Here is a 22,573-nt window from a genome sequence, read left to right on the forward strand (position 1 = left end):
AGGGCTTCTGCAGTTTTTCACTACAAGCAGGGAAAGAAACAGGCAGTGGAGCCTCAAATGTAAGACTGGAGATTGTCCAGAGCATTTATTTACTGAAATGACTGCCTTTCTCAGGGAAGGGTTACCTTTTTGACTGTATGTGTTGGAACAAGAAACACACATCACCCCTGACCCTGAGAGTCAAAATACTCTGTGTAAACACAATGTAGCCTTCCCCAGGACATGGGGCTAGGACCCTGCAGAGGAACAGAAGGCAGCCCAGCCTGGCACAGGCACGTGTTAACACACGCAGCAAACTGAATTCTTGATTACAGAAAAGAAAAAGTAAGGCTCTCTCCATACACTTAGTGCATCATGAACAGAAATAGGCCAAATCCTCAGCTTCATCCAGATTTTTTTTTTACCCAATCCGCTTTCTTTCTACATAAAAGAGTATTTTTCATACCAGGGTTCCAACTTGTAGCAGAACAGAACCAGCACTTCCAAGGGAAGGTGTACTCTCTCTTTTGGGAATGGAGGGGATGGGACACAACAGATATTGGCAAAACATGGCTATGAGCCCATTAGCATGAGTTGTGAAGGTAGTGCTTTTTAGCAGGTTGTGCTTCTTCCCTTGATCTACTTGGTCTGATTATTCAGACTGCAAGACAAAAGAGGCTGTCAGTTACCTGACACACCTCGGGGCAGTGGCTGCAACATGGGAAGGACCCAAAAGATAATTCTGCAATAGGACATAACCGAGATTGAGAAATCCTCCTTAGAGGCAGGAAGGTAGCACAGGAGGTGAAAGAGCCCCTCTAAGGTTATGAAAAGTCTCAGCTAAAGATCTCAACCTGCTGCAGTTCTCAGATGTCTGAGCTCTAGCCTGTCATGTCTGACTGTGCCCACTGGGTCCAAAAGAAGTGAACATGCTGAGACTAAGGTACTCTTATGCCTTCTCTTTTGTATCCTTCCCAGTAAGTGTTGTGCCCTTGTTTCATACAGGGAGCTTACAGCAGGCACTGTCAAACCAGGATGTCAATCCTGAAGCACTGGAGCAATTCAAGTCTCCAGAAAGAAGAAAGGCTACACTGTACACATCAGAGCCAAACACTCTGCACAAGAAAAGGCTTTTGTCCTGAGAATGCTATGCCCGACCCAGTTCTGATATGTGATGAAAAGCACCTCTCAGACCACTGAAAAAGACCAATTCTCAGAATCATGAGGTGCCTACAGCAGCCTCAACCAGCTGCTACAGTGTGCTTACAAGGTGGAAGAGGCCAAATGTACGATGAGTTCATAGGTAGCCATCATGATAGCTGTGTTTGGGATCTGACGGACCAAGTGAGCCAGGAGCCCTCGGTATAAAGCCAAAGGTCCCTCTTCATGGACCACAAGCTGCAGAGTCTGTATGAAGGAACGGTATCGTGACCCTTCTTCTCGCAACCGTGTCCGAATGACCTCTGGAGAGACAAAAAAAGGGAAGTGATATTAGCAGATTGATCCTATGGGCATGGCATCTCCCATAGAGGGGAAGAGAAGCCAGGGGAGTGGACCCACTCACCATGTGGATATGCAATGCATGAAGCACATGTTTTGGAGACAGCAGCAGCTCCCATTAATCCAAAGAAATCATGGCTTTTTGGTGAAAGTGTGAGTGGTGGGGAAAGGGAATGATGGCTGTTTCTCAGCTGCTGCTTCAGTGCTTCATAGATGACAAAGTGGATAATGGTCTCTGACACTCCAACATAGGAAGCAGTGATACCACGGTAAAACCCACGAAGGCCTTCAGTGCGGTACACATGCATGGCACACTGAAGAGCGTTGCTGGCCGTCTCCCCCTTCACCCTGTAAAGATGAGGGAGGGTTAGAACAGCATACTGCTCCACTGACGTCAAATGCTGGTGTGAACACAACTGTATGACTCTTCCCCAGCACACCTTGAAGACCTATGTCCTCATGGCAAGCCACAGAACCCTATGCAACCCTCCCTCCAAAAAACAGTCCTGATTTGACATGGAGCGGCTCTGCATTGCTAGCCTGCCTTACCTGGCTTCCAGCTGCATCCTGGTTTTCACTAACCAGATAGGATTGGTGAGTGTGGCAGAAGTAATGCCTGCAGAACAGAAGAGGGGAAAAGCCATGAGCACCAGGATCACGCTGACAGTTTGTGAGGAGGTGCTGCACTATCATCTCTCTGAATTCTGCTTGGCAAGTTGCAGGCATTTGCAACTTCAGAACGACCTTGAGCTCCCATGGGAGAAGAGACATTTAGGGGAGACTGTTCTTTTCTCTGCCTTCCCCATTCCAGCCTTTGTCTGTTGGTAATTAGCTCTTCTCCCTCAAACATAACCCTGCTACAGGTCCTTGTGTTACAAAGAGGCAGGAAACAACTGACTAAACTTGCAAGAGTGGAAGATTTTGTTAGAGAAATAGCATATATCAAGAGAAATAATATGAGTGGTCTAAATTACAGACTGCAAATTACAGACTGCCTTCTCCCTCTCACAGCTGAATGGAGCTCTTTTCCTGATAGCAGCTGAAGGGGTAAAGACCAGCTCCATGACTTGAAGAGATGAGCCTAAGAAGAACAAAGATTGAGAAAGCATTTTGGTTAGCCAAGGAACTCACTGCTCCAGGTGTGGAGGGAGAAAACTTCAGAAGAGAGAGCAGGACTCACGGGAGCAGCAGTGAGGAAGGAATGAAACCTGTTTACACTTACAGGCAGAAGGACCCCTTGACTCTGCTTTGAGACTGAAGAGGCTTACCTGCACAAGCTGCTGATAGCATGTGTACTTTCTTGGACTCTGGTACAAGGACAGCATTGAGCTTCTCCTTAACATGAGAATAGGCAGCAAAATATATAGCCCTAGTTGAAAAGAAATGCAGAAGAGGTTACAGCTCACCTATGAGAAGCAGAGACAGCACTGCTGTGTGGGGGTCTCACTCCAACTCTATTTACTCCTAGCAAAGGTTTGTCTAATGTGACATCAGATACCATTTATACTAGAATACTACTACAGAAATCATCTTATCTTAAAACTATGATTGGAAGGTTCAGAAAACGTCTGTGTGAAGCGGTCCTGTGACCCAATGAGCACAAGGCCCAGACTGCTTCCTGAATGTGGAGCAATAGCTGTCACGGAGGTCCTCTAAAATGTGTACAGCATGAGCTATCCTCAGGGAGCAGTACTCACCGGGAAGGAGCAACCCCAACAAGGTTGGGACCCAGACCTCGGAACAGGGATCGCACACCTTCCTTCTCAATAATGGCCCTACAGAAGGAAATGAGCAGACACATCAGCAGAATAACTAAGCTATGGGCTCTCCTGTTCCTCTTCCTTCTTTGTTCTTCAACACTTCTTGTAGCATCTTCTCCTCCCCTCCTGTGTTATCCTTTTCCTGCTCTACTCTCATTTTCCCTCTACCTGCTTTCTCTCTCCCTTAGTTGTTTCTCCCTGTTCTCGCTGACACCATCACTCTGGGTCTGATCAAACCACTAACTGAGAAATTTCTGTCCCAACAGCTCCCCTGCAGATGCAAAGCACCAATCAACTGTGAGAAGCAGATATATCTGTGCTCTGACCAAACCTCTTACTGTACTTGCAATTTCCAGAGCCTCAGCTGAAAATCCATCTCCCCCTCTTGATCGTGCTCCCTCTCCCCTCACCCAATGGCTAAACCTTCACCTCCCTGGTGCTAACATGCACACTGTCCCATCTTACTCACCTCAGCAGCTTCAGCACTCCAGGAGATGGGGTGGGGTTCATCAGCCTCACACTCATCCCTGGTAGGTGTATCTCTGAGAGGCACAGAGGCCGCAGTACCAGTTGGGATGACTGTAGTCGTGTCTTCACCACTTCCAAGGGACAGGTCAGGATGGCTCCAGCTGTGCCACCACATCTAGGGCATACAAAGACATAAGGCATACAAAGACATAATAGCAAATGTAAGAATGATCCCTGTGCAGTAACAGGGCAGTATTTTTGACCCTGCTTGCCCACAACCTTCAGCTCTCTAGGAGAGGAGAGCTGACCTCTCCCCCAGCCTGCCCTCCTGCTCTGACATTGATTAACGTCATAACGGCTCAGCTGGGGACATCTCCTGGCAGCCTCACCTGAAACCTCACGCAGTATTTGAGATAAACAGTCCCAAGTCCACAGGGACTCAGCAGTCCCCAACTCAAAGCTGCTGATCTTTGTATTCAGACTTTCCCAGAGCAAACATTTCTGCTGCCCAAACTCACGGCAATGCCTTCTGCTGAGACGACCAGGCACTGTGCCTCTCATCTCCCCGCAGCTGCACTGCCTCGGAGAGTGGCAGCACAATACTCTCCCACCCCACAGCCTGCCTATGTTTTCAACACATAGCCAATTCAGCCCTACACGTGGAAGGCCCTATAAACAAGATATGTATTTGCTGCTAACAGCCAGGCTTCCCCCAGTCTGACTTGCTTAAGGAAAGATGACCCTGACCTTCAGCAACCTTCAGCAGACAGAAGCTATTTTTGGAACTCAGGAACCACCACCATCAGTCTAGTCACACCTCAGTAATGCTGAAAGGATGCACATCTGCTTTTCCCCTTCTACCACCCAGGAACAAGTTGGAACTGATATATTTGGTTCTCTGCTTCTGCCCCTTCTGATCCTTTGACTGACAACTGTTCTTCTAGAGGATGCTCAGTACCTGAAATACTGTTTTGAGATTAATTTGCATGAAACAGCCATGCTGAAGGTGTTGACAGACAGGGTTGGAAGGGACCTAAAGATCATCCAGTTCCAACACCCCTGCCATGGGCAGGGACACCTCGCACTAAACCATGTCACCCAAGGCTTTGTCCAATCTGGCCTTGAACACCACCAGGGATGGAGGATTCACAACTTCCCTGGGCAACCCATTCCACTGCCTCACCACCCTAACAGTAAAGAACTTCTTCCTTATATCCAATCTAAACTTCCCCTTTTTAACAGTCCCTAATGAAGAGTCCCTCCCCAGCATCCTTATAGGCCCCCTTCAGATACTGGAAGGCTGCTATGATGACCGTGTATATTCAAAATAGCAGACTGAGGAGACTTCATACCTACAGATTTCAATGTTTAAGAAATTTAAGCATTCCCCAGGTACCGGGTAAATATACAGAAGAGTTCTTATGTCCACCAGGACTGAAGAAGAAGTGCATTTGTAATAGTTTGCTCTGCTAAGGTTATACGGTTGTATGCCCTGGGATTACTGCCAGAAGAGAATTACAGAATCAGATCACTACAGACTTAAGAGATACTTTGCATTCATTCATGTATATTGTTGTGTCTGAGTCTTTTTATGGAACTTTCCAAGCAAAAGCTGGATTCAAAAAAAGCAACTACAAAGATATTATATACTTCAGTTTTGCAAAACTGTGGTATCTCACAAGCACACACTGAGGGCCTTAACACTCTGGTTGCAGCACAGATGCTAAATGGATTAAAATCTTTCCCTGCCCTGAAACCAGATGTCAGTGAAGAATCAAACAGCAGGAGTCCATCAAGGGTCTAGGAAAATCACTTCTAGCCTAGACCTAACCATTTCCAACTTCTCCATCAACAGGCAGGAGATAACATTTTACTCTTGATAAAATCCATGGGTGACGAAGGCTGTCACAGTACCGAGCAAAGCTGCAATGACAAAATAATGGCAAATCATGAAAAACCACTGAATGGAACTGAGCAGTCACCAAGGGACCTCCTGCTGGGCTTAAACAGGCCTGCTTAATAAAGCCAACCCCCTGAAGTCATTGCTCTAGAAGCAGGAACAAAAGCAATTCTTGCAAAATATGATGAAGAGCAGTGTCTGACAACTAGTATAACATGTACTCCCAGCATAAAGCAGGGCAAAAAGAGCTAAATGAAGAAGGCAGGTCATTGTACCTTAGAAAACAGTACTTGCCTCTAGATTTTGCTTTCACATTTTTAGAAGGAAAACTGGGAAGTTTGAAGTGGAAGAAAAAAAGAGGATTCGTTGAAATACAAAAAAAACACCATTAGCATTTCTTTCAATTATCTGAGAAGGGTTTGAGAACATGTACAGGAGCCACAGGGTTTACTGGCAATTCCCATTTTAGCCCTCACTCAGGCTAGCCAAAAACTGAGACAGATTGAAGATCTTCATTTAAGGACAGCAATGCTAAGTCAGACAAATCTACAGTTAAACCGGATTTTGCCTAGGATACAGGTGAATAAAGATCACCTATGGAAGAGTAGGAGAAATCTCCCAGCTTCCCGCAGTTTTCACCTTAGGGATTTTCTCAGCCAGGGAAGTTGCATTACATTTAACAGTATTCAGCACATTCTTTTTCATTAATCTTTTTAAGATGATTCCTGGACAATTAAGTTTTTATCCTTTAATATTCCATGGCCAGGAGCCCCGCAGTTTAACTGCACCCTGTGTTAAGAGCTGTGTTCTTGCATTAGCTTGGAACAAACCTTTTGTAAGTTTCATTTGATGGTCCCCAGTTCTCACACTACAATATAAAGTGAACAACTGTTCTTTCATCAGTGAAATCAGTTTCATTAGGTAGCACAGTAATATTAACTATATACTGCAGCAATAACCTGAACTTATTAGTCTTATTCCTATCTTGTGTTTTTGTTAATTGTAATTCAAGAATTATTGCTTAACAGCTGAAGACAGGATATAGACTTACAAAGCTCCCACTAGCATTGCTCCTGTCATTAGGCATACTCTAGAAACTGAACTCTCTGTTATTTCAGGAACCAATGTGGAAATAAGGATGAGGAAAAGCTGAACTCGAAAGGTAAGAAATATGGAAAAAAACCCCAACATTATGAAAGGCTACAATGCAGTGACAATGTAGTTCAAAGGATTAATTAATAAAAGAGAATAACATATACAAAGTAACTCTGGGAACAGATAGGGCAAGTACATATAAGATTGACATGGCATGACAACTACATTAGTGCAGAAAACTGGAAACTTAGTCATTAAGAGCAATTAAATGAGGTGCTTTATTGCACATGCTATACCATGACGCTTACTGTCACACAGAATTCAACAGGATGGTGGAATCTGGAAAGGGATCAGGTGGCTGTCTAGGCAAAGGCTCTCTACAGTTACTCAGCAAAGTGTAGAGGACCTCAGTATCTTCTGCTTCAGGACATCATAAACATAAAGCTCACTGTTTTGAGGCTTAAACGTTTCTTAAAGAGAGGAAGGGTGAAACGCCGCACAAGGGACATGCTCAAGGGCACGCCGCGAATTCAGATGCCTCACGCTTCCAACGCCTGACTCCAAAATCACACGCACTATTTAAATCCAAAGAAGACATGCAGGAATCTCAGCCACGCGGTGGTGGAGGGTTGGTGGCCTCCTAAGGACAAGGATGCTCCACCATTCGTCTCCCTCAAGAGGCCTTGCGGTGCCCCACGGTCCCCCGCTCAGCACCCCAGCTCCCTCAGCTCCGAGGAGCTCAGGCTGGGTGAAACAGCCCTCTTGACTCACAGGGGGACTCCCCTTCTCCCCACACTGCAGAGCCATACACTCACCCGGCGCGGAGGTGTCAGAGCCACACCGATGCGTCTGCATTCGAACGGGGCACAGCAAAGGCAGCGCGGGTGAGGCCCGCGGGGCACAGGCACTGTCAGCATGGGGGAAGGCAGAGGGCTCCGGGGTCCTTCTCTCCTCCCTCCCCGCCTCTTTGCAACCGCGGGCCCGCAGTCCGCGTCCGCACCCCGAGGCCCGCCAGTGTGTGGTGGTGGTGAGGGCCGCCGCAGGCCTCGCTCCCGAGGGCAGGCAGGACGCGGGGAGTCCCCCGCTGCGCGGCGGCGGCTGCAGAGAGACCCCGGCCTGGCAGCAGGCGGGAGCAGAGGACGGGCCCGGCGCAACCCGGGAGAGAGGACGCCATGGCCGCGGGGCCCGAGCCGCCCCATGGGAAGGAGGACGAACCGCGGGCCCGGCGAGGCTCCGCGCCTACGGCAGCCTCGGGCCATCCCGGCCGCGTATCCCGGGCAGAAGCCGCCGCGTCCACTCACCCTCCAGCGATCAGGTGGAGCAGGGTGCTGTGCTGCAGCATGGCCTGGCGCTCTGCAGGGACACCCGCGCCGCCCCGCGCATCGGCTGCTGGCAGGTAGCGGGGCCTGGCCCGGCAGAGGCGGGGCGGCGGGAGCGGTGCGAGGGGAAGTGGCCGTGCAGTGGGCTCCGGGCCCAGGCCGTGCCTTGGGGCTTGACCTAAGGCTCCCTCCTCCGCGCTCCGTGTTCCTGTGCTCCCGTTTCCCTCCGTGCAGACTTTAGGGTGCACACAGGCAAAGCCCAGTCTTTCCTGACTCTCATTCTCACTCAGTGGGAGCACAGATGTTTCCTCTGATACTTGGTTTTGTATGAGAACAGGCCAGTGTTTCAGACAAAAAGACACTCAGAGCAAATTATAACCGTGATTTCAAAGGGCAGAGGACCAGTATGTCAAAGGTGGGGAATATTCAGGACGAAAAGATCCTCTGCTGCTTTTGCAAATGCAAAGTTTCATGCGGTATCAGAGCTCACAGAGTATCATCTTCCTCGGAAAAAAAAACAACAGAATGGACATCAACATGCTGTTGCCAACCAGGCACACATCATACCGGTTTGTATGGCTAGAAGGATAACCAGTAGGTCACATGAAATAAGCTGTCTGATCAAATGTGCTATTGTGAGTGACAGCACTGGCTGACACAGAACTGAGTATCCAGTACATGCTGCTACAAAACAGGCAAATATGGGGGAGTGAACCCACTGAGGGGAACAACCTCTCTAGGCCATCCAAGCAGGAGGATTGAAAAGGCTTGCAGTATGTAGTCTAGTGAGGAAGGAATTGAGGGAAACATGCAACTTCAAGTAAGTACAAAGATACTTCAAACAGGAAATGAATGATTGCCTTATCTGTGGTGGAGGGGAAAAGAACAATCAGCCCATCACTAATGCCTGTCACTACATGGGCAGTGAGGGGAAGACCAGTAAAAGGACTGGCCTTCTGAAATGGAAAATGGACCAAAGATGCCGGGAAGTTGCAAGTATTTCTCACTTGTCTTCACTGGGATGGTAGTTAAATAGCACCAGTGACAAGTGCACGAAAAGTCATTCTAGATTTGTAAGTGATTAGGCAAAGCCAATGCTTTCAGACCGGTTAGGCTTGATTCATCCCATGATAGTTGGTGAATTGGCTGAAGCCACATCAGGTGCACTGGCAGTTACCTTTTTGATGTCTAGAGAATGGAAACGTTCAGAAGACTGCAAAAGGCCAAATATGTTGGCTATTCAAACAAACAAAAAGATCTGAGGAACTACTGGCTAGCCAATATTACTTCTAGAGCTTATCTGAAGCCATCACATACTTTTCAGCTAAACGCAGGTGCTTTTAACCTGTTACCGGCAGCTGCAAACATCGTTGTGATCCCGGAGCATATGCCAAAAGAGCAGTCCGTCAGCCAGATGAACGTGTGCTGTTCAGATATTACGAGAAAGTCCTGTTCTCTCCGTGCCTTAACAACGACATTGCTTGAGCCAGAGCCCTGTAGCTGCCTGTAGGGTGGGCTGTCAGTGCAAAAACCGCTTAACGCGTGTCAGCAGCTCAACAGGACACCAACACCGTGACAGAACTGCTGCTCTGCATCTCCTGAGCGTATCCGTTGACTCCCTAACATGGCTTTAACGATGTACTGTAACGTTACACACACTTGTGCAGTGTACGTGCACGCTATACACACACCGTTTTGCTCCAGCGGTGGGCAGGAGGGACTGCAGAGCCCGCGCTAGTGTGCCCTCCTCTCCGCGACAAGTGCTGGGAGCTGGCCCAGGAGCTGCAGGAGAAGGGCGGGCAGCCACCTTGGGAACGGCGCCCGGCGACACGGAGAGGCTCCACACTTCCCTCCTGCCCCCGGTCGCAGCTCCAGCTGTACCGTCAAGCTGCGGGACAGAACAGCAACAATCAACCCTCTAAACCCCGGCAGGGCGCGGGCGTCTGGCCCTTTAAGGCACTCTGGTGCGGTGCTCGTGGGGTGCCTGGCCCTTTAAGAGCTGGCCCCGCCCCACCCCGTGAGTCCCGCGAGCCCTGGTAGTCCCAGGTACGGTGCCGGCCGGGGGGACCTCATCGACCCGCACCGTCCCCTCCCCTCCGCCCGCGTGGGGCGGGCAGTGCCGGGCCAGGGGTCCGGGAGGTCGGCGCCGGGGGCGGGTGGGGTTTGTTGTTGGGGGCGCGGCGCGGCCTTGCTGTCCTCGCGAGCGGGTGTCTTCTGCCGGGCCGGCCCGGCGGCGGGCGGTGGTTGGGGCAGGGCGGAGGGAGCTGGGAAGGGGGTCCCCGCTCCCCGCGGCAGCCGGTGGCGGGAGGCTCTTGGCGGCAACGGCAGCTGTGCCCACCCGGGCTGCGCTGGCAGCCCGCGGGTTCTCTGGTGCCGTGGCGGTATGCGCCTGAGTCCGACTTCTGCCCATGCGGACTCTGGCCCAAGCTCGGCACCTCCCCGCCCGCGCAGGTGGGGGTTGTGGTCGGGCTGTCTCCGCAGGCTCCTGGACCCGCAGGGAAGGGCGGGCGGGCAAGCAGGTGGCCGCCGGTTCGGGGTCCGGGGCAGGCGGTGAGTGTCCCCGGCAGCCTGCCGCTGCGCCTGGCGTTCACCCGGTGTCTGTGCCGCCCCGGGGCTAGGTGCAGGCACAGTGGGGTTCGCCACCGACCCTCCCTTCCTCCCTGCCTGGCGCCATGGCCATGAGGGAGCTGGTGGAACCGGAGTGCGGGGGCTCCAACCCCCTCATGAAGCTGGCCGGCCACTTCACCCAGGACAAAGCCTTGCGGCAGGAAGGACTTCAGGGCCCGCTGGCCTGGCCCCCTGGGGCTCCAGGAGCTGCTGCAGCCGTGAGTGTTGCCTTTCACTCTGCTTGCTGAGCTGGGGCTGGATGTGGGGCCAGTGTCTGTGTCAGCCCACAGGGTATAGGGGTGTGCTGGCGGAATAGGGCTGTGGCATGAGCGGTACCGGGATTTTTGGTGCACATAGGTGCAGTGTTGCTTTTTTTCTAGGTAAAAAGACCATGGAGTCATGCGTTTTGTCCTGTAGGGTTGTGGGGTGAGGGGCCGTTTGTGGGAATTATCTATGTGTGCTAGGAGCATGTTGATGGCTATGGTGAGGTGTGTGTCTTACAGGCCCCGACACTGAAGGTGGTGGGAGAGGGTTTGGACAGTGTCACTCAAGATATTCCAGCTCCTTTAGCTTCCACATAAACATGCAGCTAATGCAAGAAAATGCTGATAGCCTAATGCTGAGGAAGATGTAAACTAATCGGGTTATAAGGTGTTTGGGGAGAAGGGTATGAGGACAAAGCCATTGGGATAATTGCCCGCTATTCCCTGTAGGCACCCAAACCGCTGGGAGTGGCCACTGAAGATGAGGTAAGAACAGACTGATCCATCTCCTTACTTCTTTTTTCATCAATACTGTTTGTTATTTTTCCCCTTACCTGATATTAATCTTTCCTTCTGACAAGCCCATTCTTTTTTCTCATGCTCCATATTCTGCCTGTTTGTTTTCTATGTTTGTAATCTGTCTCTGTCTTTGGCAGCTGGTTGGAGAGTTCCTGCAGGAGCAGAATGCCCCTTTACTCTCCCGTGCACCCCAGACCTTTAAGATGGATGACCTGTTGGCTGAGATGCAAGAGATTGAGCAGTCAAGCTTCCGACAGGCCCCTCAGCGAGGTGAGGGGAGCTAGAGTAGGTGAAGAGCTGGAGAAGATCATGGTGTTATGGTTAAGCTCCTTGCAGGGTGGTACCCATCTAATCAGCACTTGTGAGATTGTATCCAGATTTGGGCTTCCCAGTATGCTAATGTACTGAGGCAAGGCCAGTGGATAGTGTTCAGGGATTAGGAAACATAGCGTAAGTGGAAAGCCTGATGAAATTTGGTTTGTTCAGCATAGGAAAGAGGGGTCTCCTTAGGGCAGGGAAGTTGGAGTGTCTAACTGCTGTCTTCAGCAGCTGCAGCCAGAATCTTTGCAGTGTTAAATAGTGGAAAGACAAGGGGCAATGGACATAGCTTGTGGAAGGGGGACCTGACTAGCTGTAAGAAAGCATTTCTTCTCTCGGAGGGTGGTTCAGTACTGGAGCAGGTGCCTAGGAGGCTGGGTAATTGCTAGCTTTTGACAAATACAGAGGTTAGCTGATGAATGCCCTGAGCAACCTAATCCTTGCCTTTAGTGTTAACCTACTGTGAAAACACTAGCAACCCCCAGAGCCTGCTTCCAAGTAGAATCTTTCTGTGATTTTATTCTTAACAAAGAGAAAGGGCAAGATGAGAGATGATGAGGGAACACTCAAATGATGCCTTTGAGTGCCCCAGTCCTCACTTGTTTTTTTTCTTCTTGTAGCTCCAGGTGTGGCAGCTCTGGCACTGTCTGAAAACTGGACCCAGGAATTCTTGGCTGCAGCAGATAGTGCTGGTGATGTCTCTTCAGATTATAATGAGGCTGACTGGTCACAGGAGTTCATTGCTGAAGTGACAGGTAAATGCTCCTATTTGGAATTACTGTTGATGTTGCCCAGCCACGTGCTAGCATATAGTGGAGAATTACTGGATGTGGAATTGGAGTAATGCTTTGGGCCCAGCAGTCAGTGTTTACTATAGCAGCTTTGAAGGGGGGGTTGGGAAGGAGGGGAAACCCACCTGCTTTGTGATAGCTTAGCTGAGTTGTGAACAGTGTGGTGTAGAGGCTTTTATTCGGGTGTAAAGGTCTTTTATTTTTAGCTTGGGTTACTTGGAGAGCTTAGGAGAAGCAGGCTATTCAAAATGCTTCTATAAAAATTGTGAGGGTTCAGCTGATGGAAGTTCTGCAGATGGTCTGGTTCCACTTCTCGCTTACATATTCTCTAATTCCCTCTCTTAAGGCTAAATTTGCCTTTGTTACAAACGTAAATATTGCTTAATGTGCTTTGGCCAAATACTTTGTATCAGTTTCATGGAAGTAGAGGGATTTTGCGCTTTGGAAATATGCAAAATGAGTATTTCTGTCCCAAAGGTTAAGCTTCCTGTTTCAAGCAAGCCAGCAGTTTATCCAAAAAAGCCATCCGGCATTGTATATAGAGATGAGGCTGTTATAGGGTCCTGTTACCATCCACAAGCTAATCTGGAAGTTACAAATACGATCTAAATAGATGCTATTCTCTTTTTGAGGAGTGGCCACTGTAGAGGGCCGTGTATGCCAATTCTTTGACCTTCCCTCTTTATACTTCTGGGAATAGAAATCAGCATTTGCAAAGGTCTTAGAGCAAGTTCTGAGGAAAACCTAGTGCTTTGTAGGCTGTGCTTTGTAAGACAATTGTAATCCATTGCTGATTTTCTTGACCTACACAGTATCTCACATGAAGCAGACAAATGATTTGTGAAACTTAAGTAGAAAATCGTAAGGTTGTTGACACCGTGGTGGCATCTGTATTAACACGTAGTCTGAACCTAAGGCTTGATTTAGATTTAGCTCAGAATAAAAAAAGTTAGAAGAAACAAGCAAAAACTTTATTTGAAGAGTTGTTCTCTGCACATTAGCTAACTGGGTGAAGAGCAGAGTGCAAATCTCAAGTTCGTCTGAGTGATGGTCTGCCTGTGTTGCTCTTCTCCCCATTCTTGCTGATGTCCTATGTAGATCCACTCTCTGTGTCTCCTGCTAAGTGGGCAGAAGAATACCTAGAGCAGTCAGAGGAGAAGCTGTGGCTTGGGGAATCAGAAGACCAGTCTTTGGCAGATAAATGGTGAGTCTGTCTTCTCAAGACTAACTATTGTTGCTGGGTACTTGGGTGGGTGAAGATAGGTGGTAGAAATCTGCTGTGAATGCTTTTGAGTCATTTAACCTAGATTGAAGTTCTCAGGCCTTTGGTTTCAGAGGAAGGAGGAAACAGTGCTTGGAGATGGAAGTTTTTAAGAGATCCTAGCTGTTCTGTTTTCTGGTTCCAGGAAGATACTGTGCTTATGTAGAATAACTTAATCTCATACCTAATGCAAAGCTTCTTAAAGTGATTTTTGGAAACTGCTAATCAAGCAGTATTTTCCACAACAGATGCTTTTGATTTGGAGATCCCAAGTACTGGACTCTTCTAATTTTAAACTTTCACCGCTTTATTCTCCCTATCTGACAAACATATTTCTGGAAATATGGACATTCCTGACTTATTGCTGCCAGTTCCAAAGACTTCACCAAGACAGTGTAGTAGTAACACCTGGAACTAGTCCTGTCCTGCTGTAAGCCAGACAACGTATTGAGTTGTGTGCTTGCTATGAGTCCTCTGCAGAGCTGATGTTTTTCCAAGACACTGTTCTATGGACATGACCTACTTTCTTTGTTCCTAGATATATGACCTTGGTAGTGCTAAAACTTGCAATTTCTGGTAGCATGTGAACTTGCCAAGGAATCCAGATTGTTGTGGAGAGCTGTGCTGTCACTGCAATTGTTTAATTCTGCTGCTGTTTATGTTGGTCACTTGCACAGTTAGCCTAGTAGTAATTTTGAGTTTTTTACAGACAGGTAAGTGTACTGAATCACTTTGGAGACCCTCTGAGGAGGGATTGTATCCCTCAATGCTGTTGTCTGGCCCATTGTGTAGACCACTGTTAGTGAAGGAGTTCACTGTTGCTCGGTGTCAGACAGTCTCTTTTACTGCCTCTGAACACAGGTATGAGGAATACCAGCCTGAGGATGATCTTAAGAAAACAGTTAGTGACTTCCTCTCTAAAGTGGATGATCCAAAACTCAAGAATTCTGAGGTAAGAAGTTCCCTGACCAGGGCTGACAGATACTTAATGTGACTAGGAGTGTTGGAAATTGAGGAGGGGAAAGACAGTAAAGGAATAAAGCCTCCTGCTCTCCTGTGTTCCCATTTTTTTCCCTGATTCCTAGAAGCTGAACCCTACAATCCACTTTAGATATTATCCATCTCTACAACATGGCTCTGGTGAAGTCCTGTCCTCCCTGCCTTTTTGAGCTGTTTGTGCTCACTTTGCAGAGAGAAGTCCTCGTAGTGAAGGGGGGTGTGTGTGGGCAGAGGGCTTATTGGTAGAGCATCTGCCCAGCTCCACACTTGTTTCATTTCTCTGCCGCAGTTCCTAAAGTTTGTCCGCCAGATCGGAGATGGGAGGGTATCGATCGAAGCTAATCAGGTGACCCACAGAGACCAAGATCAGGCAGAGCAATGGGCAACTGAGTTTATACAGCAGCAGGTAGGAGCCCCAGTTCTACGTGCTCTGAAGGAAGAAAGCTCTTTGCCACAGTGCACAGTCTGGGAGCAAGTCCAACTCTTAGCAATGCTCTACTGATGATTAGGCTGTGGGAGGCAAGGGGAGGGGCTGTTGGGCTCTTCTTAGTAGAGTCTAGCCAGAAGCTGGGAAGGTATTTGGGTGGTGTGAGTTTTCTCATCTCTTATAGCACCTGGGAGGAAGGGAATATTCATGTGAACGCTCTACTTTACAGGCCATCAGTTCTTGCTGATGGAGAGGAAAGGTCACCATAGACCTTCCTGCAGTTTTGGGATGTGCCTTGAGGTTGCCAGAGTCTAAAAAGAAAGGTGTGTTTCTGTTCCCAAACTTCCAGGGGACATCTGATGCCTGGGTGGATCAATTTGCACGATCTGGGACCATGTCAACTCTTGATACGGAGTTCGAGCAGGCAAAGACTGCTGTGGAGGTAATGCTGGTGGAGGAGGGCTGAAGTACCAACTGGGAGCTGATGATAGGGTTACCTCTCTCCTTTGCATGCTGTGAGATGGGCTAGGAACAATTAAGAGGGTGTTCTCTGGTGTGCTTGTAGAGCTCAGTTTATGGTTGAGGTACTCTAGTCACATTCTGTTCTCCTCTCAGTCAGATGTGGACTTCTGGGACAAACTCCAGGCAGAATGGGAGGAGATGGCCAAGAGAGATGCAGAGGTTCACCCTTGGCTCTCTGATTATGAAGACATCAGCTCCTCATCATATGACAAGGTAATAAAGAACAGGGTTTCTAATCCCTAGCACTGTGATGGACAGCTTTGAGCAGACTGGCAGTATGTCTACCTTGCAGATAAGCTCCACAGATCCCCAAATGCTGCTAGGATTTCTTTTCCTGATCCTTAGCTCTAATTTACGCCCTCATCTTGGATCAGCTAGGTACTGAATAAATACTGATTTCACTTCCGCTTGTCTGTAGATGCAGTTATTGCCCAACATAAAATACCAGTTAATGCTGAGATCTTTTGCAATGAGTGCAGTTGTTGCCAGGCACCACCCGCCCCCAGGCTGATAGGCCCCATACCAGATGTTTAGTCTCTGTTGCAGTTTATTCCAAGTCTGGTTTTGGGTATCTTTCAGTACAGAGGAGGCAGAAAGAAGACCCATTCTTCTCTGATGTGCTTGCAAATTAGCAGAGGATGGGGTACTGGCTGCTCAGCAGCTTTGAGTGTTTCTAGTGCAGCAAGACTAGATTATGCTGTACTGCAGAGAGTGCTTTACTCCTCTAAGCCTGTCTCCAAGCATTATACCCTGTTTCCCCTGCTAGGGGTACCAGTTTGAGGAAGATAATCCCATGAGAGATCACCCAGATGCATTTGAAGAGGGGCGGAAGCGTTTGGAGGAAGGTGACCTCCCCAATGCTGTCTTGCTCTTTGAGGCTGCAGTGCAACAGAAGCCAGATCATATGGAGGTGAGTGAGAGCAGAGCTAACAGGCCTTGGCTAGGTGTTCTGCTACTTAGATCCTTTCCTAGGTGTCAGGGTGTGTGTAGAAAACTTACTTCAGTGTTAAGAGCTGTGAAGGGGGTATGAAAGCATCACTTTTTTTTTTTCTGTGCCTTTGGTTTTGTAGCTGATGTATGTGAATCCCCAGGAGGTCTGTGGGAAGAAGGTTTATGACTAAGGTCAGTTACAAAAAGTACAAAGGCTCTGTCCCAAAGCTGTGTAAAATCTTGGGAGCACATGAGGCTGTGCATGGAGCCAAGACAGGGAGTTCTTATCTCTTGCTTCTATGGTAGTCTTTATTGGCATTGCAAGCTTGGAGATGCTTATGGCAGGTAACTGCTTTCAAGACTAGCAGCTTGTTAGCCAGGACTCCTAGTCTGGGTCTTCATCTAATTGCCAGGAGAAGGTGTAACCCCAAAGGCTTGAGAGGTGGCTTGGGTGTCTTCACAGTTTTCATTTGAAGCTCTGGGCCAGAGAGTGATTTTTATACTGAAGACAAATTTCCAGCTCCTAATTTGGTGAATACTTACTTCTGTAAAGCACTTTGGCTTCTGCAGAATTGATTTGATTGGGAAATGGAGTGCCTGCCTCAAGGACCCAGGAATGCTGAATTGTGTGTCTGATTCATATATATGTGTGTGTGTGTGTATATGTGTGTATGCTAACTCTACATGTGTTAGCTCATATATACTGTTAGCTTATATATACAGTTAGCTCTGTAAACTGTACATGGCTGGAAATACCTAATGTGTTAATCCTGAGGCTTAGATGAGAGTGACCTCTTGAAACAGAGGTTGTTGGCTTCTGGGCGTATAGGCATCTAACTTTCTAGGGTATTGGGAGTAGGTGAAAAGTAATCGGAGGTTTTGAAGATCTACTTAAACTCTAAAGTGATTAAAAAGTATTGCTAATTTTCCCTTAGAATGGGCATTCTCTTAGAATAGAGTGGGCTGCAGACTGAGCATAATGGAGAGGTAGTTGAAACCTTAGGGGAAGAAATCTTGGGACAATTCTGGCTGCAGTGAAAATATTTCTGAATTCTGTTGTGCCTGCAGAAAGTACAGAAGTTAGGACTTCACAAATACAGTACAGTGGTTAAATAGACAATTGAAATAGACAATTAAATTGAGCAATTGCTCTGAAGGAAGTGTCAAGATTGGTCCAAATCATGACTTCACTTTGAAGCTCAGCTCTTCTTCAGGGAGAACACTATAGAGTTATCACTCATCAGCTGAGACACTGGAACACGCTGCCCAAAGAAGTGGCAAATGCTTCATCCCTGGCAGTGTTCAAGTCCAGGCTGGACAAAGCCTTGGGTGATATGGTCTAGTGTGAAGCATCCCTGCCCGTGGCAGGGGGTTTGAAACTGGATTGTCTTAAGGTCATCTGACCCCAACTATTCTATGATTCTATGAATCTGTGATCTGAGGCATTAGATTGCTTCTTGCTTGAGCAGTGTGTCTGGGTCTTTGTTAATGAACCAATTTATTTCCTTGAGACAGTGGATACTGCATTTTGTGACTTCTGTTCAAAAAGTGAGTACTTCATGTTGACAAACCCACCAACTATCTGGCCTGTTTTTGAGCAAGGGGTGATGATATCGATATAAAATGAACAGGTAATTTGGAGTTAGTGCCTTAATTAAATATTCCCTATTTAAGCTGCCTGGAGATGGAAGTGGCTTTCATGTACTGATGTCGCAATGATTGAAGAGTCAGTAAAATAACAGTGCTTCTACTTTTCAGGTCTGATGGTCAACTCCCTAAGATTACCACTTGCTAATGCACAAGTATATACAGCTGCCTACCCTGAAGGTCTCATTTATTAGCACTGCTGCTTTGCCATTTTGTTCTTAGGAAATAAGAGATCTGCTTTTCCCTCCTTCCTCTTCAGTTTGGCCGCAGTTAGAAGTTAAAAGTGGATGTTCTGTGACTTAAAAGTTTAAAACTGCCAACAGTTGCTTTATGATAGATCTTCACTTCCTTTATTTTTTTTTCTTTTTCACTGTAACAATGCCAGTTTTATTGGCCTTGAGAACCCATGTGCCATAAAGTCTGTTTCTGTTTGTGTATTGAAACTTGAGTCTGCAGCTAATATGTATACTTGCATATATTTGATCTCACTTTAAAAACGTTGGGATAATATGGTGGATTTAAATTTCTGTATTTGTGGTTTATCAGCTGACCTTTATCTCTGGATGTGAAGAAGTCTGACTCTGTATATCCTTATCTTCTCCAGGCCTGGCAGTATCTAGGAACCACCCAAGCAGAGAATGAACAGGAGCTTTTGGCAATCAGTGCCCTCAGACAGTGAGTGTTGCAAAAGAGCTTCTGAGCATGGCTCCTTGTCTAGTGCTTCAAGGACCATATGGCTAGCATGGTGTGTGCTCTGTTTGGTGTTACCTCCTGTGTCTGGGTGTCTCCCAGACAGATTTAATACTGTATTCGCTTTTCTTTGAACTGCAGGTGCTTGGAACTGCAGCCTGGGAACCTCACAGCACTTATGGCTTTAGCAGTCAGCTTCACCAATGAGTCCTTGCAGAAGCAGGCATGTGAGACCCTAAGGGACTGGCTACGCCATAAACCAGACTATGTCCACCTACTGGAGAAGGAACCGGAGGAGAGTGTCTCGGGGACAAACCTGGGGCCTTCCAAGCGTGTTTTAGGTTCCCTGCTGTCTGAGTGAGTTAGGATTACAAATTCAAAGGCTTCTTGGAGGGCTGGGACTGTTCCAGGCTGGAGCAGAGGGAGCAACCCAAGGCCAACTCTCTCCACAGTACACCAATATCCTTGTTCTGTGCTTTTCCAGCTCGCTGTTCATGGAGGTGAAGGAGCTGTTCTTAGCAGCTGTGCGCAGCAACCCCTCAACTGTGGATCCTGATGTTCAGTGTGGCCTGGGTGTCCTTTTCAACCTTAGTGGTGAATATGAGAAGGCTGTGGATTGCTTCAGTGCCGCACTCAGTGTGCGCCCCAATGTAAGAAAGGGTGGAGTGTAGACACTGGAGATACCTGGAGGTTTATGGGTGAAGGTTTGGGTGGAGGTGCTGCTTGTGTGAGAGGTACATTTTGGAGTGGAGGTGTAAGACACAGAGGGAAGGGAGGGTTGGTTTGGCAATTAAAAATATCCAGCTTCTCAGCCCTTTCTCTCTACCCCCTTCTCCAGGACCATCTTCTATGGAACAAGCTGGGTGCCACCCTGGCCAATGGGAATCGGAGTGAGGAAGCTGTGGCTGCATATCGTCGGGCACTGGAGCTCCAGCCAGGATACATCCGCTCTCGCTACAACTTGGGTATCAGTTGCATCAACTTAGGTGCCCACCGGTGAGCACAGGATAGGCAGATCTGCTGTGACCCTTAAGTGTGCTTGTGTTCATGGGAGAGACTGTGATAGGTTACAAGGGCAGTGCTATACTGCTTGCAGCCTTCCCTTCGCACAGGAGAGTAGAGCGAGTGTGTAACTGCCCTGAGAACAAAGCATCATACGGATGCAGTTGGAGTAGGGACCATCTGGACTTCAGTCATTGTTAAGAGGGAAAGGGGGATTTCTGGTGCTGGAGCAGGGCAGGATTTGGTGAAGAGGAGGAGACTTGTTTTGGAGGGGAAGTAGTTGAGAAGCAAATGGGGGAGGGTGTGTGAGATGTACCATCTTCTCCAGTAAGCATGTGTATGTTCTCATGTTGACAGCGAGGCTGTGGAGCACTTCTTAGAGGCTTTGCACATGCAGCAGAAGAGCCGAGGTCCGCGGGGGCAGCAAGGCGCAATGTCTGACAACATCTGGAGCACACTCCGCATGGCCCTTTCCATGCTGGGGCAGAGTGACCTGTATGGGGCAGCTGATGCCCATGATCTTCCCACACTGCTGCAGGCATTTGGCCTTCAGCAGTGACTCTGGGATAGGTTCCCCTGTGACTGCAGGGTTGGCCTAGCCCAGCAGTGACCTTCCTTAGAGAGAAAACGTTTACTAGGGTTCACACATCTCCTTGCCCTGGTGGGGCAGATCACTGACAACTGTTTTTGAAAGAACATCTTGCTGAAGCGTGCAACTTCGCCTACCTGTCTGTCGTGGCCTGTGCATCTCTGAGTGGTTCATGTTATCACCTCCATGACTGACTGACACTGCTGGTAGGTAGGTGATCAAAGTGGGGAAGATTGTGACATCCAGCCCTTTTTCCAGACTGCATTTGCAGTAATGCCCAGCTTTGCTATGAGCCCTTACAATAGCCATTCTGCAGAGACTACCTGCTGGATATGTCTCAAGTGCAGTTTGCTTTGATGGGGTGGGATTGCCAGTTGGTGAAAGGGTGCAGATTTCTGGGTTTTGAGCATGATTCCCCATCTATGTGCTTGCGTGTGTATATATGTGAGTTGCTAGGGAAAACTGTGGGCAGCGGTGCCCTTTTCTGGGTGCTGATAACTTCATGGTACAGCCAGATGATAGTTTCTCAATGTCTTCATTGAACCTTTTTAAGAGCAGAGTATTGTACTTATGCTGCAGACTGAAGTGGAGGCACTTACCCTGTTGAGGGTAAGAGGAAGTCCCAGAGTTCAGACCTGGAGGAATGTGATAGGAATAGAAGTCTAAAATGTAATCTCTCTGCCCAGAATATGTTGGGGAAAGCGTTTAGTCTTGATTTTCACTTTATCATGTCATTGTTTTCCTTTGTGCAGAAGTTCCCCATCTTGTGTGTAACTGAATCTTGTTAATTATAAATATCTGTATATGATTCTATTGGGGAAAAATGTTTTTTAATTGTAAAGTATTTTGTATAATAAAGGAGGGAGAATTAAAATTGCCTAAATGACATCTTTTTCTGTGCCTCTGTTGGAGCTGCATGCAATGGGTAGTACAGCTCTCTAGGGTATAAACCCACTGGTTTTCAAAAGATAGATCAGAGTCTCTCAGTTTCTGTCTTTCCTTTTGACTCGGGTTTTGTTTTATTGTTAGCTCATAGGCCCGTGAAGCTTAAAGGACCTCATTTTGCTGTAGCCTCAGACTTCAGTTCTGTGAGTCAGCAGAAGAGCTTCCCTGTACCATAAACTCTGTTTTTCTTGCTTAGGCTTAGGGGTCACTGAAGCCTAAGCTTTTTGTTTGTTTTCATTTTCTAGCCATCTGCAATGAGGGAGGCTGTGGTACATTTTATCACCTCTTTTAGAACCCTGACCGCTGTGCTGGTTAAGACCCAGGACTTAGGCAGGGAGCACTTACTCTTCTTTTCCCACCAGGCACTTGTTTCTTCATGCTTCTACTTCACAGCCTTGTTTTTCTCTTCCTACCCTGACAACCAGGAGCAGAAGCTGTGTGCAGAGACTAGTTCTTGCTGTGTGTTTTCAGAGCTCCAGCTTCCTCTGTATCTCCTATCCAGCCGTGTGGACTGAAACCTACGTGCCCTGTTCTGGAATTGCTGCAATGCATGCAAAATGGTTTGCTGCTTATGCTGTCTAAAAGGAAGAGCGCCACTGTTTGTGTTCTGCTTGCGTGCACTGCAGGTCAGAGATATGCCTTTTCATTTTTACTGATCTGTCCTTCTGTTAGGTTCTCTGCTCAGCAGAACAAAACAACGCCTGTGCTGTTTTTCACCTGCTGTCCCTTCCTTTGTTCTCTGCTGTCCCTCTCACCGATGATTTCCTTTGCTTCTTTGCTGCACCACGTTTGTCTGTCACCCTCCCATTATCACTGCTTGGTTTTCCCTTTTTCTCATCCTCAAGTGCTGTTAAGGCTTCTCCTCTCCTTGGCTTCCTAGTTGCCTCAATTCCCATTGCCATTTGGTTTGATTTCTTGACTTTGTGGTTGGTGTTCTTCCCAGTCATACATCCCCTCCTGTCCCTGCAGCTAGAGTGGGCTGTCACCATTTGTCCGCTTTCCATGTCAGTTGTTCTCACTTTCTTGCCTCCCTTCTGTGTTT

The 22,573-nt window shown here is 47.9% G+C and overlaps 2 protein-coding genes across 4 annotated transcripts; one reads left to right on the plus strand and one right to left on the minus strand.

The window, feature by feature from the left end:
- Nucleotides 1–58: 58 nt before the first annotated feature.
- LOC133269644 (solute carrier family 25 member 36-like) lies at nt 59–8,103 on the minus strand. Its single transcript, XM_061454180.1, has 7 exons — nt 8,004–8,103; nt 3,709–3,882; nt 3,177–3,254; nt 2,748–2,848; nt 2,029–2,095; nt 1,544–1,827; nt 59–1,442 (listed from the first exon to the last, which is right to left on the minus strand). The coding sequence occupies exons 1-7, from the start codon at nt 8,042–8,044 to the stop codon at nt 1,243–1,245; spliced, it is 945 nt and encodes a 314-aa protein (XP_061310164.1). The 5' UTR covers nt 8,045–8,103; the 3' UTR covers nt 59–1,242.
- A 1,943-nt stretch (nt 8,104–10,046) lies between these two features.
- PEX5 (peroxisomal biogenesis factor 5) lies at nt 10,047–21,470 on the plus strand. Of its 3 annotated transcripts, XM_061454175.1 has the most exons (16): nt 10,047–10,067; nt 10,640–10,846; nt 11,342–11,377; nt 11,548–11,680; nt 12,349–12,483; nt 13,618–13,723; nt 14,642–14,732; nt 15,069–15,185; nt 15,556–15,648; nt 15,822–15,941; nt 16,495–16,638; nt 18,910–18,980; nt 19,137–19,352; nt 19,480–19,645; nt 19,834–19,991; nt 20,355–21,470. In XM_061454175.1, the coding sequence occupies exons 2-16, from the start codon at nt 10,694–10,696 to the stop codon at nt 20,554–20,556; spliced, it is 1,941 nt and encodes a 646-aa protein (XP_061310159.1). In that variant the 5' UTR covers nt 10,047–10,067; nt 10,640–10,693; the 3' UTR covers nt 20,557–21,470. The 3 variants fall into 3 exon arrangements, with proteins under 3 accessions (XP_061310159.1, XP_061310158.1, XP_061310160.1); XM_061454174.1 differs by lacking the exon at nt 10,047–10,067 and having other exon boundaries at nt 10,558–10,846; XM_061454176.1 differs by lacking the exons at nt 10,047–10,067; nt 15,069–15,185 and having other exon boundaries at nt 10,558–10,846.
- The last annotated feature ends 1,103 nt before the right edge of the window (nt 21,471–22,573 follow it).

This window comes from Pezoporus flaviventris, unplaced genomic scaffold, assembly GCF_033815535.1.
Source record: "Pezoporus flaviventris isolate CSIRO_AGI_PZ_B2104156 unplaced genomic scaffold, CSIRO_AGI_Pfla_v1 ptg000015l, whole genome shotgun sequence".
Taxonomy (NCBI): Eukaryota; Metazoa; Chordata; class Aves; order Psittaciformes; family Psittacidae; genus Pezoporus; species Pezoporus flaviventris.